At 37.9% G+C, this 14,224-nt stretch overlaps 1 protein-coding gene across 1 annotated transcript; it reads left to right on the top strand.

Moving 5' to 3' along the window:
- Nucleotides 1–858: 858 nt before the first annotated feature.
- On the top strand, nucleotides 859–13,594 carry LOC115411370 (coiled-coil domain-containing protein 106-like). Its single transcript, XM_030123478.1, has 5 exons — nucleotides 859–1,016; nucleotides 7,102–7,319; nucleotides 9,798–10,010; nucleotides 10,344–10,550; nucleotides 11,717–13,594. Exons 2-5 carry the CDS (start codon nucleotides 7,112–7,114, stop codon nucleotides 12,094–12,096), a joined length of 1,008 nt encoding a protein of 335 aa, XP_029979338.1. The 5' UTR covers nucleotides 859–1,016; nucleotides 7,102–7,111; the 3' UTR covers nucleotides 12,097–13,594.
- Nucleotides 13,595–14,224: the final 630 nt, after the last annotated feature.

Below are 14,224 nucleotides of genomic sequence, written 5' to 3'. Positions count from 1 at the left end.
TGGATAATTTTTTGGACAGTTCTCTTTTTTCATTGGGGATAATTTTTTGGACTGTTCTCTTTTTTTCTTGTAGTGGATAATTTTTTGGGCTGTTCTCTTTTTTTTCTTATAGTGGATAATTTTTTGGACTGTTCTTTTTTTTCTTATAGTGGATAATTTTTTGGGCTGTTCTCTTTTTTTGCTTATAGTGGATAATTTTTTGGACTGTTCTTTTTTTTTTCTTACAGTGGATAATTTTTTGGACTGTTCCCTTTTTTTTCTTATAGTGGAAAATTTTTTGGCCTATTCTCTTTTTTTCTTATAGTGCATAATTTTTTGAGCTGTTGTCTTGTTTTTAAATAGTGGATATTTTTTTGGGCTGTTCTCTTTTTTTTCTTATAGCGGATAATTTTTTGGGCTGTTCTTTTTTTCTTATAGTGGATAATTTTTTGGCATGCTCTTTTTTTTCTCATAGTGGGTAATTTTTTGGCCTGCTCTCTTTTTTTTTTCTTATAGTGGATAATTTTTTGGACTGTTCTCTTTCTTTCTTATAGTGGATAACTTTTTGGCATGCTCTTTTTTTTCTCATAGTGGGTAATTTTTTGGCCTGCTCTCTTTTTTTTCTTATAGTGGATCATTTTTTGGCCTGCATTTTTGGGGCTGCTCTCTTTTTTTTCTTATAGTGGATAATTTTGGGGGGGCTGTTGCACCTCTGTTCCACCGCATTATAGTTCTCTTATTATTACTTTTACAAACATAATAACACGTTATATTGTGAAACGTGGACTGCAGTGACGGACATATAGAGAAGTTGGTAAAATCCGACTTTATGCGGAAGCCGTGAAGGCGGCAGAGGTCCTGTGGCACCGCCCCTCTCTCAGCCTGTGCATGCTGGAGACTCGGGTTTTCGAACCGTCTGTTCTGTTTATATTTTATAAAGACTGCAACATTTGTACACAAACTGAGACCGAAACGGAAAGCTCCGGAAACGCTAGAAATAACCCCCGTCAGTTCTGCCCCTCTGGACTCTCCTGAAGGTACGTTTTGTAGTGTGTCTCCCTGGCTTTGTTGGAGCATTTTTCCCCTTTTGGCTGATAATTACTGTAATTAGCATCCATCTTGGTAGGAGCTAAAGCATTGCAAGCAGAAATGGTTGGTCTACAGCAGCCTATGAAACACTTCACCTTTCTGCTTCTCATAAGGTTGGAAACTTCTGTTTTCTTATATTCATTTCAGATGTAGACTTTATATTTTCAGGCAAATAAAATACTATACTTTTGCTTTGCTATATCAGTGTGAAAACCTAGCTTAATTGGGCCTTTTCACACAGTCAGCACTCTTCAATCTATTGTTATTATTATTATTTTTTTTTACCTTTTTTTTTTTTCATACTGTAGACTTGATTGTATGTCTGGACACAGGAGCCCAATTTGCATGTTTCAGTCTTCCAGTGTGTTGTGGCTGGATTAATCACTGCAGCACTCTGGTGTTTGGCTGCTGCAGCAGCATCCACATGTTAAAAAGAGTAGAGTCCATCTCCATGGAAACATGGAAACCATGACTATTAATGATGTTCAGGTATTTGTCCCAAATTGGTTTTCTAACCTTATCATGGTGTGTTATCCCTTATTGAACTCTCATTATCTGCCATAATCAGAAAACACATACATATTCACAGCCTGGTAACTTTCAACATCTTGCATTTGTATTAGGGATGTAACGATATGAAAATTTCATATCACGGTTATTGTGACTAAAATTATCGCTGTTATCATTATTATCGCTGTATTGTTGAAATTGTGCTCAAAATGTTCAAAAAGTACGTATACACACACTGAAATAATTTAACCAAGTTGTATTTTGAAAAAAAAAAGAAGAAAACAACAAAAAAATAAAATAAAATAAAATAATTGGTGCAATGTACTTTCTGTGGCAGAAACATTCCAATATTAACCCTTAGTGGTCTGAGCCTATTTTGGCTGTTTTTCAGTCCTTTTGATTTTGCCTTTATATACACTAGTCAACATTTGCTAGGGATCAGGACTATAACTTTGCTATATTCGGGGGTGTAATTCTGGAAACTTGAAAATTTACTTTCCCAGTGGAGTACAGCCTGCGGATGCGGATGGTGGCCACACACATTATTGACATCACACCGTATGTGTTTCAGAACATTCTGAGTGGTTTCAGTGAAAACAAAATTGGAAGAGTAATTGTTGTGAACTCTAATTTCTAGGGTTGTATCACCCTTTTGCCTGAAAGTGCAATAAAAAATAATGTTTTTTTACCTTTTGGTCCATTTTTCTTTACATGACTAGCCAGAGTACACACATAATATATAAAGTCACCCAAAATATTATACAACATCAATTATTGTGCAAATATAAAACTGATCCCTAGCAAATGTTGACTAGTGTACTATATAAACAAATGTTATTCTACCCATGTTTGGTATCTTTTTTTTCAGCACAACTTCATTTATATCATCTGCCTATTATTTTTTTCACTTTAACCTACTATATCAACACAAAAGGCCAGAAAACACACACACAAAAAAAAAAAATCCGATTTGAAAAATGTATATAATTTATTGCATAAATAACACAAAGATGCTTAACGAACCTTTTCAAAGACTTTAAAAGTGAATATTGGTTATAAATATTAGGTATATACAATTAAAATTGTAATAAATTAAAACTATACTCAAATATTTGACATAAAAGCATAACTTTACATAGGCGTTTTCTCTGGAAAAGTGCGGTAATCAAACACGGTTATCATGATAATTAGAATTTAAACGGTAATACTAACTGTTGGCAATTTTACCGCGGTTTATCATTATACCAGTAATTGTTACATCCCTAATTTGCATATTTGTGAAAAATGGAGAAAGATTAAAAGATTTTTTTTATTTTTTTTTTCATTGTCAATTCACTTAATGTACATGACATACAGAAAATTGAAATGCTGTTTCTCTCTTTGGTCATAAGTCCATGCAATTAAAAAAGGAGATCAAAATAAAATAAGAATAAGTAAAGCAGTATTAAATAGAATATGAAAAGATATAAATTAGACCTATTTACTATAGTGGTGGTAGTGCAGATACAGTTACAGTAACGGAAGGTGAGGAGGAGTAGAAAACAGACCCATTTGTAGCACAGACAAGAGCCCTTAGAATTAATGAGATAAATATATAGAGAGAGAAAAACAGAACTATGTTGAGCAAGTAAATTCAGTCAGATGTTCTTTACAAGTTTACAAAGTTGGCTCCTTTTCTGCAGTTGTCTTTGAGAGAATTTGCAAACATTCCTATTCCAAGGCCAGAATCGTATTAACTCTGATTTGAACCTGCTTATGCCTAATTAATGCTTAACTAATGCAAGATTCATCATGATCTAATGAATGTATTAATGTGTGATATATCTTGAACTCATGTGGCTCAGAATTAATAAATTATTAGGTGGCTGTTAGTCCCCCCCCCCCCCCCCACACACACACACACACAGACATACACACATTGTCATTAAGGATTCAGTACAAAGGTTAAGAAAAATATACACACACAGATACTGCTATGGTTGTCAATCATTAATTAACACTTTAAGAGATATCAACTACATTCTGATATAAAAGCAGTTTCTGTGTTGCAGTTATAGGCTAGTACTTACTTTATAACTTCCAACAATTTACCATTCAAAGCATGGCCTCCATGGCTTTATCTATTTTTTCTATACTGTCATAATAATCTAAGCCTAATAATAGTTAATAGTAAATGTATTAAAAATAATTGGTACTGAGGATCATGCATGTAACAGATAACACTCACTGGATCACTGATTTATTTATTACACTCCACCTACTGTCATGCAGTTATTGCGGATTTCTTTAAACTCAGGAATAATGCAGTGAAGTGGAAAGTGTGACCTCTTGCTTCAGTGCGTGTGATTGGGCTGTAAAAGTAGAACAGTATAAGAAGGACATGAATCATGCACTTAAGTAATGCTTAACTAATATATGACTCATGATGATTTAATGCCTGAATTAATGGAAGATGTGTCCTGAATTCCAGTTATTCACAATGAACTAATGAACAAGTGAATAATGAACTTGAACTTGATTATCAGATTCATCTTTGTGAAAGGGATTCATGCTTACTTATTAAAAAACTATGGCAACCTTCAGGACCAAGGCCAAAACACCTCAGGTAAGACTTAAATGGTTGTTGTGAGACATGGCATCATATTAAGTTTAGTGATAACGCCTGTCCAATTGTATTATTATTATTATTATTATTATTATTATTATTATTAGGAGGTGGCCATGGCTCAGGAGGTAGAACAGGTTGTCCAATAACCAAAGTCCTGTCCTACTCATGTGCCGTTGTGTCAAGACACCCATCTTGTCTCCAGTATCACTCACACTGGTGTAATGTTCAGTGGTGGTCAGAGGGGTCGTTTGGCATCATTTGGCAGCCAGTGTTACGTCAGTCTGCCTCAGGGCAGCTGTGGCTACAACGTAGTTTACCACCACCAGAGTAGAGCTGCACGATATTGGAAAAACCTGACATTGCAATTTTTTTTAACCCTGCGATATATATTGCGATATGAAAAAATACTCAGGAGGATATAATAGCTGTGTGGTGCCGACGTAAATGGTCAAACTAGTTAGTTGTGTTTCCTCTCGTGTCAACAGGTGCAAGGCACTGTCGACACAGGACACGTGTTTCAGTATCATCCTTGTAGTAGCTGAAATAATTCCATTGCTTATTGTTTTTGCACCAAGTCTTTGTTTTTGCTGATTTTCTCTTGTTTGTTGCTCATTTTTCAGTGTTATTACCAGTCACTCACTCCAAACTGATTAAGAACAATTGTGATTGGTGGATCGCTGTGTGCAGTGTGTGTCAGGTACATTTGCAATTAGATGAGAACACTTTTAGTTCTTTTGCCTCCTACATTGCAGGACCTGCAATGTGACTATTGTGCATATGTACATCGCAATGTCGATGCTCAAACAATATATTGTGCAGCTCTACACCAGAGTATGAATGTGAGCGTGAATGAATAATAGATTACTAAAGTAAAGCACTTTGGGTGCCTTGAAACGCGCTATAGAAAAATAATTCATCATTATTAATTATTGATAAAGTTTCTATTTTTGATTTGGAAAAAAAATATGTGCAAATGAAATTGGACTCTGGTCAGTCAGCCCTGTGATGAACTGCTGACATGTCCAGGGTGTACTACACCTTCACCCATAGGTAGCTGGGATAGGCTCCAGACCCCCTGCGACCCTCTTGAGGACAAAGCAGTTCAGAAGATGGATGAATGAATGAATGAATAAATTGGACTCATGGACTCATTTTAGTAAAATGAAAATTTCATGACACATTAAGCTGCAGATTTAATTTATGTTAAAACTAGGCCTGGGCCATCATTCAAATCAGGTTTATATGAACACCAGACTGGAATGGTGTGACAGTTTTTACTTTTAGGAGTCACACCTCCAACCAGCAAAAGAGTGGAACGTAGTGATTCTGTCCACTTGGTGGTGGTAACGCTAAGCTGGTTTAACCAACACAATAATAATGGTAAGAAACTGGAGCTGAGCAGTATGTGTCCAGTGCAGTCAGTATAGGACTGATTAGATGAGTATAAACGAGCACTGTAAGCAGGTCTGTCATCACTGTCCTACAGTGTTTACTTGTTATGTCACCTACATTTTTCTGCTTCGGTCATGTTGCCATATTAGTGCAATTTATTCACGTCACGTCTTCTCTCATGTTGGCCCAAAAAACACGCAAGCATTTTGTTGAATAAACAAGACGTGCACTGTGCACATCTTCTCTTTCTCTGCAGAATTGCGATCTTCCATCATGTTGTCAGCTACAGTTGGGAATTTTTTCATTTGCAGTTTGTCAGGAAATACCAGTTCTGTTTGTCCATTTAAATCAATATCATATATGATGTATTAATATAATGTTCATCTTATTGTTGTGTTGCTTTTTAATCATCCATAAAATGACATGCCACGATACCAGCGACATAACATCATCGACACAAGTTCCGGATGTAGGTCGAACTGGTAAAACTGGAAATTGAATCAACTGTAGTTTAACCTCATTTGAATTTTTGTCCACTAAAAACGTAAAAATATAGAGCTACTCAACACAGCTTCAAACAATCCATGCATGCTGCGTTCACTGACTGAGATTTACTCCTTGGCTATTGAAATTTGATGCACAATGATACTTTTAAGCACTCTGTGTTAAGCACTTTGCTCAATGCCATGGTATTACAGTTCTGTACCCAGCCTTACCCTCTGTAGAACCTGCAACATTCTGTACATTCATGTGTGATACATGCATGTAGTGTCTCCTCTTTGGGGTCGTGTAGCAACACATAAATGTTCACCTTTAATGTCCAGCTTAATTAAAAAAAATATGATATTCGTTAAATGACCATCAATTGATAAAGGCAAGTGTAAAGTAATCGTAAAGCCGCATTGACTCGACCATTAGTTTATAGTCAGCAACAGGAATTTACAGTACATTTTGTTTTTCATGCATTAAATCATTAGTTATTCCCTAGTTATGTCGACATCAAGTGCTTACATTACCAAACACTGAATCTCATGTTTAGTTTCTTTTTGGGTTTTTCTATAACATATAAAACAACATGTATACATAAAGCTATGCTACATTAATGACTTGTTAATGACTTGATGGTCCACTGCATTAAAAACAATAACCTTTATTCAGTATTCCATATGGAGCAGCAGCAGTTAATGAAAATACAATGCATTAATCCACAATGCAGTAATTCATGCATTAAATCAGTTCCTACATAATCATTATTTGTGCATTAAAACATGATCAGCCATGCTTTAGCTGCCATCGTGCTGTGCATTTTGAACATTTTTTTTCATACTCGTGTTTCTCATAATTAAAATATATGTAAAAATTAATCTGCTAGAACAACGTTTACCAGATATTTGTTTTTTACACGTTTATACTGTGCTTTGTGAGTGTACCGTTGAGTCTTTGCTTGTTTCATGAGATTCCGTCCACAGTATATTAAACCTCAGACTGCTCGTTTGCATGACGGGCCTGTCTCTGTTTTCCAGGTTTGAAGACATGTCATCTGTGTGGCAGCAGGAGCCTTCAGTGTACTCGTCCTGCGTAGAGATCGACTCCAGCTCTGTGAGGACCAAAGACAGGCTCAGCTCACCGGCCTGGCTCAAGCAGGAGCAAGATGACCTCCGCATCATCAAGTGGGAGAACTTTCAGTCAGCGACCTCTGCAGATGTGGTCCAGGACAACACGCCCAGCAGCGCCATGTCAAGTAAGAGTCGCCGATGGCTTTACCATAGCTGTCCTGAGTTTTAGACTGTTGTATATGTCAGTGGTCCTCAATCTTTTCCCCCTTTGGAGGACAAAAATGCCGCGTTTCCACGATGTGGAACCGGCTTGACTCGGCTCGGGTACCAGGTCCTATTTCTGGAGACCGTTTCCATTACAGGATACTACCTGCTTTACAGTACCTGGACGTCATAGTGATGCAGCGCGTTCCTTCCGTATCGTCTCCTCAGAGAGTTGCTGATAAACTCGCTCGTTTCATGTTCTCTCGTCAAGCTCATGCTGAATTTTTATGTCTGAACCTGCTCAACAAACCACAGTGTAGTTTTCAGGTTGTCATCATGTGGATTAACCTACCGCTATATTTACTGTCAACTTCCGCATCTGTTTTTTGTAAAACGGTGGGTCACAGAGACACGACTGTCTGACCAATCAGTGGTCTGCAGTGTTTACATGTCACGTTTTAGTATCTGGTCCCCAGTCCTGGAACCTTGGCTGAGGTGATACCAAAAAAGTAGTACCGGGTACCAGATTCCAGGTCCTTTTTCGTAGCGGAAATGCAAGAATGCTGAGTCAAGTCGAGCCGATACCAGAAAAATAAATAAAAACCAAAGTAACAGAGTAAAATACAAGAATAGATTAAAAATAAATAAATAAAAATACAGAAGAATAGATAAAACCTGAATAAAAGAATAAAATACAAGAATAGATTAAAAACATAAAAAGCTGTACAATTAAAAACAACAAGAAATAAGAATAATAACAACATCAATTGGGTAACAACACTTTTTGCTTTTCCTTGAATCATTTTTTGTTTAAATTAAAAATAACTTAGATTTTTTGCTTGAACAATACAAATAACCTCAACCAGACTGCTCCCTGAGACAATATTTTTCCAAATAAAAACAGGAAATACTCAATAATCTTACAACTATGACAATATAGTAATTTTTTTTAGAAAAACAAACAAAGATGAACATTTTAACAATATTAGTGGCTGCAATGAGCCCATTTCCCTTGCACATCTCAGAATATTAAAGTGCAAACTGTGCAAAAACAGAAACATTGTGCATTTTTCTTTTCCTGTAAAATACTTGTCTGTTCTCCAAAGCTAAACTCTTCGTCTAGATTTGTTGGTTGTACATCCCTAAAATGAGTCCAGGGGGCTCCACTGCTGAAACATTAGTTCCACCTGCTACATGTTCTAACCTGAAGAAAAAAAAAACACCCAGGAATGATCTCATGCCCCCCTGGGAACCCTTCGCGCCTCCCCTAAGGGGCCCGCCCCACAGTTTGAGAAACACTAGTATATGTGATCAAATAACACAGATAATGGATTATTTACTTATTTCAACATAAATCTTTCACTTTAAAGGCAGTGTAAGTGTAAGTGGACTCCTGTTCTGACAGACAAGAGAAAAAACACACTAGGCAAATGCGTGGGTGATAGGATTCCAGCACCGTGCCGGATTTCCGGCGTGCAGCAATCAGCAAGGGGGGGGGGGGGGGGTGCAGGATATATGTCATGCGTGCAAAAAGATCAGAACCAGTACAGTATCAAGGGCTCCGACCTGGGCTTTGATAAACCTCTCACTCTCAACCAGTGGCTTTCACTCTCAATAAGTTCAGTTACAGCTACTAGCCAATCAGTAGTGGAGAGGGGGCGGGTCTTGTGGAGACAAACTGGTTCAGAGGAGTAGCCAACTGTACATGGTGATGGTCATAGAGATGGAAGGTAAGCAGGTGAAGACCGGTGAAGACGTCCTGCAGGTTGCCAATGGACTGAAAAATAAATGGTGTTGGGCGTGGGTAGAGGAGGTGGGAATGGATGGAAAGCCTTATGGCAGTTGGTGCAAATAATTGCACATTATGCTCATGCACATTGAAATATGCGATGAGTGATAAAAAAGCACTTTCACCACATTCACACTGCTATGTCATTTCATCTACCTGTTGAATGTATATTTGTATTTTATAACAAAATATAGAAACACCAGAGAGCTATGTGGCATAATTAAAAAGGTCAGATGTTAGACTGTATAATACAGTAATTCATCAAAATAACCATCAGGTAAGTTTTTGTAACTTTTTAAGAGAGAATGAGTCCAAGCTTTCTCAGGAACAGCTTACTCCCCCTCCGACCAACATCTCGACCTGTGAAAAATCGAAGTTTAGATTTTGTTTGGATTCTGTGTAAGTGTCTACCAATAGTGGGTTATTAAAGGATGATATAATAACAATAGAATATATTCAATAGAAATGTATTGTGTTTGTCCACTAAAATGACAGCAGTTTTAGCCATAAAAATTATAAAATAGTCTCGACTACAACATAGTAAACATCAGCCACTGCCTTCGGTGTAGTGACGTCTTACATAACTGATAGCTGTTGTCAGTCAACAGTATGGGCCAATACTGACCTCATATAAAATGTAAACTTTATCATCCTTATGGTTTTCCTCTAGCTGGGTCACTCACAGAGGGGCTGCCCCCGAGGGTACTGCTGACCATCACCAAGCTGCAGTGCATGCTGGAAAACAAACAGGAGCGAATCGCTGCACTGGAGAGACAGGTAGAAGACCTGATGCAGGACCGCAAATTCCTGAGGAGCCAGATCGAGAACCTCACAAGCAATCGCTCAGCCCCAGCTTTTGCATCGCCCAATCCAGTGGCTGAAGGTCAGTGTGTGAGATGGAGCTGGGGATGTGGGTGACGTAGCAGTTGTCACTGTCACTGCGCACTTGAAATCCTCTTGAGTCCTCAAAAAGCAGCCGAAGACCCTGTTGTTTCGACAGGCTTTTAGTTAGATATGAGTTGTATGACCATTTATTTTTATGTTTATATGCCTGGGTATGTAACTGAGTGTCTGTGTTTTATACTGTCTCCTCATTTTTTCTGATTTTACTGTGAAGGGCTGTGAGTTCTTTCTGTGAAAGTGCCATATAAATACACTTCACAGTTCCAACAGGTATTATTTTATTTAATTTCATGATGTCCTTTGCATTCCTCAGTTCCTCGACCAAGCAAGGTGCAGCACTCAGAAAACAAATCACGGAAGAGAGAAAGAGCTTCGTCCAGTTCCGCGGGCAGCAGCGGCAGCGGCTCAGAAGCATCGGACTCCTCTGAAATGTCAGCCGCCTCCAGTGAACACAAAAGGAAGAAACACCATAAGGACAAGAAACGAACCAAGAAAGGCAAAGACTACAGCAGGAAAAGAGGTAATTTGGATCATTATGAACTAAACACAATGGATTAATGCTTATATGTTACACTTTGCTTGATGTAAGCATATTGCATTCACAAAAGGAAAAATATTAGGCACTTTGTCTGATAATTATAAGAAAAGATCTTGTATTTATGACATCTGTACCTTTAATAATGAGAAAAAATAGTTACTGTCACAGAATTTGGGAGCTGTTAATTTATTTGTCCAGTGCATTAAACACCATCCTGCATTAAACGGTCACTGTGTCATATAACATGGAAACAAGAAAAAAAGTAAATTTCTTCCTTGAAAATATTAACATATGTTAGAAGAAGCACTGTAGCCAATAAAAAACAGGTTTGTCTTATGGGAGACAGGTATTTCACTAACACCAGTTACATCTGTGTGTTTTCAGCTTTAATGAGTTAAGTCGGGGCTGGGAGCATGGCTTGGTTTCGAGTTCTGTAAATGAAACTGGTTCCATTTACGGATCTCTGAACTGGTTTTGAGAACAGAACCAACTTCACTCTGCTGAATAATAAGTGGTGTTATTTAACGTGAAGTAGACACATTATGGTGATACTTCGCAGTCACTCCATTGTAGTGAATGAGGCGATGTCTGTCCATCACCACTAAAATTGCTTCCTGTCTGGACCAGGTCTGGACATGCGTTGTATCTAACCACACCCCTGCGTCAAAAAGAGGCCACAAAGTTTTGTGAGCGCAGAAAAGTTTTGTAAACGCGGAAAGCATTTTGCAAAAGCAAAAAGCAGGTTTGTAGGTGGAAAATAAGTGTTGTAGGTGCATTTTTAGAAAGAAATGTATATTTTGATTTACAAAACTTCACTTGTGCTTACAATACTTCATGTACGTGTACAATGTTATTTGGCCTCATCTTGACGGCATACGCACCTCTCATCTAACTACGCCCCCATGTCAAAAAGAGGCCAGAATGTTTTGTGACCACAGAAAAGTTTTGTAAATGCAGAAAGCATTTTGTAAAAGCAAAAAACGGGTTTGTAGAAGCAAAATAAGTTTTGTAGATGCATTTTAAAAATTAGATATATATTTTTGGTTTACAAAACTTCACTTGCACTTACAATATTTGATGCACATGTACAATGTTATCTGGCCTCATCCTGACGCCATACATTTCACCTCTTCTCCTTTCTCCACCAGCCACTGGAGTCCAGTACGTCATCCACCGCTACAAACAAGTCCTGTCAGCCTTCATCAAGAAGAAGAGCATGAGCGAAGCCTTCCGCCATCTCGGGATCGACAGGAACACAATCGCTAACACGGCATCTATCGCCGAGCTGCACCTGGCCGGCAAAGACATCGTCCCACTTGTGGGGATGTTCCGCCAAGGGGAGGAGACTCTGGTGAGCTACGCCCAAAGGTGCACGTTGGTCATCGACAGCGATGCCGACCTGGCCAGGAGAATAGACCAAATGAAAGCCAACGGCGAGCTTCTGCCCATCTCAGGAAAAAGGCCCAGGGTGTTGCATTCTCACCTGCCACCACTAGGGGTCAACGCAGACAGCATTTTAATAGGCTGATGTAGAGTGGAATGAATTGGAAGGGAAAAGTGGAGGATAAAACATAATGCCTTTACAAAATAATTGTATTTAACTTGTTTTCCTTCAATCTGAACTGCTGGATTTAAGTTTTTATGTCCGTATGTAGCATTTTGGATATTTTTAACTTTCGTTTTCTGTTTTAAAGGAAAAAGAAACGTTAATTATTCTCAGTATATGCATTTTCTTGTCCACAGATACTTGTTTAGAATGCACATTTTGTATTTTATAGCCATATAAATTTACCTCCAGAGGCTTTTTATTAATACAAGTAATGACTTTTTTAATTTACAGTTTTTCTCCATTGGTTTGGCTCATTTTTTGAAACAGAAATTACATTCTCAAAATAACATGGACAAACCTCCAAACCACTTGGCAATTGTTTACAACAGAATAGAATTTCTTATTCATTTCATCTAATTGCAAATGTTTTAGTAAATGTCTCAGTACATCTTTGCAAATGATGAAGTACTGTTAGCCTACATTTAATTCCCAATTGAATTGATCTTGTTGATCTAAACTGATTGTTCATTCTTAGTCTCTGAAACATATCAGCGTCATTTCATTGTATAAGTCATAACGTGCACAATAGTCTATTCAGTTGTCAAAATGTGAACCAGTGAAGACGAGTTAGTTGCAAAAGCTTTATTTTCAGCACTGTAGGCTACATATGATTCTCCTCGTTTTTTGTTTGTGTTTTCTTTTACAGTATATTATGCTGTATACATTTTGTTTTTACTCTGATGCATGCAGGTTATTTTATGTGTATGTGAATTGAAATGGTTGCTATTTCCATGGTAGTATGAGTGCATTGTGTGATACTCTTACCGTAAAATTCTATTTTTTCAGTTTTATACACACTTGTATTCTGTTAGCGAGACAAACTCGTACAGTAACTATTGTCAGAGAAGGACTGGGCTGAGGCTGAGAGGTGGACATGAGGGATATTTCGATGCTCCTCTGCTATAGTGACCAAACATCTAAACATTTGGACTTGCAGTGCTTACACAATGCCAAAGGGACAATGCATTGTGGGAGCACTAACTATTTATATGAGAAAAGGATTTAGTTTTGACACAAGTGAACAGTTTTGGGAGAGATATGAGCTTTTGCAAGTGAGCTATGGTGTTGTGCTGAACTGTGAGACTGTTTTGCCAAATGATCTTAGAGTTTTGAGAATGTAAATGAGTCAAACCAATGGAGAAAAAAACTAGAACTGCAAAGGTTGTGTGTAGTTTTAGTACCTTCCACAAGATGGCAGTGCTCACTTTGAAGATGTCAGTCAAAAATACATTCCTCTTCTCATTTAAAATGGTGGTCTATTTCCATTTTCAATGTACGGTTTATATTCTTGTTGATGTTGGAGGTGTCACATTTTGTTTGATTTTGTTTTGCATCACACTGTGTTTTATATGGTAGGGGTTTGGTAAAAATTGTGTTAATGTGACTCAACTGCCAGCAATACAGAAATTGCAGTGAATTGTGTTGTTTTTTTTGTCTACTGTGCATGGTATCCTGCAGAGTTATATGTTATATGTTTTATGTAATGTGTAGAAACGGACGCTTAAAGGTTAATCTCACTTATATCGTACTTCAGCTGTATATGGTGTCAAGTTTGGTGCTGCTGTCAGGGGTATATTTTTAGTCTGTCATTTGACCAGAGCAGTGGGCAGCACCAGTTGTGTAGACAGATGGGAAAGCTTGCTAAGACATCCTTGGGCGATGGTAAGTGTCAGTGCAAAGTGTTGCCATTGCCTCCCCTGCTGTTTGCGTTTCACATGGAGTGACAAATTACTCGTGCAAAGCTATTACAGGGGGCTGCACCCGGGCTGTTTATCTTTGCATGGGACTCTGTCACTGTCACTCGCATTCTCACACCGGCTATCTGCTTATCTTTCATTCTCACAACCCAGTGTGTCTGTCCATTCGTCCGTCTGTCTCCTCCACCAACAACCCCCCCCCCCCATGCACACACACACTGTCCCCTGTCATGAACTCATTCAGTCATTTCTCATTACCAATCTCCACTCCATCTCCCTTCACTCTTCATTTTCTTTTTTTTTTTTTAATTTTTACTCAGAAATAAATTGATGACAGAGAAGAAGTGAGA

This window comes from Sphaeramia orbicularis, chromosome 20, assembly GCF_902148855.1.
Source record: "Sphaeramia orbicularis chromosome 20, fSphaOr1.1, whole genome shotgun sequence".
NCBI classification, from domain to species: Eukaryota; Metazoa; Chordata; class Actinopteri; order Kurtiformes; family Apogonidae; genus Sphaeramia; species Sphaeramia orbicularis.
The sequence above is the reverse complement of the archived record's forward strand: the minus strand, read 5'-3'. Positions and strand labels throughout refer to the sequence as shown.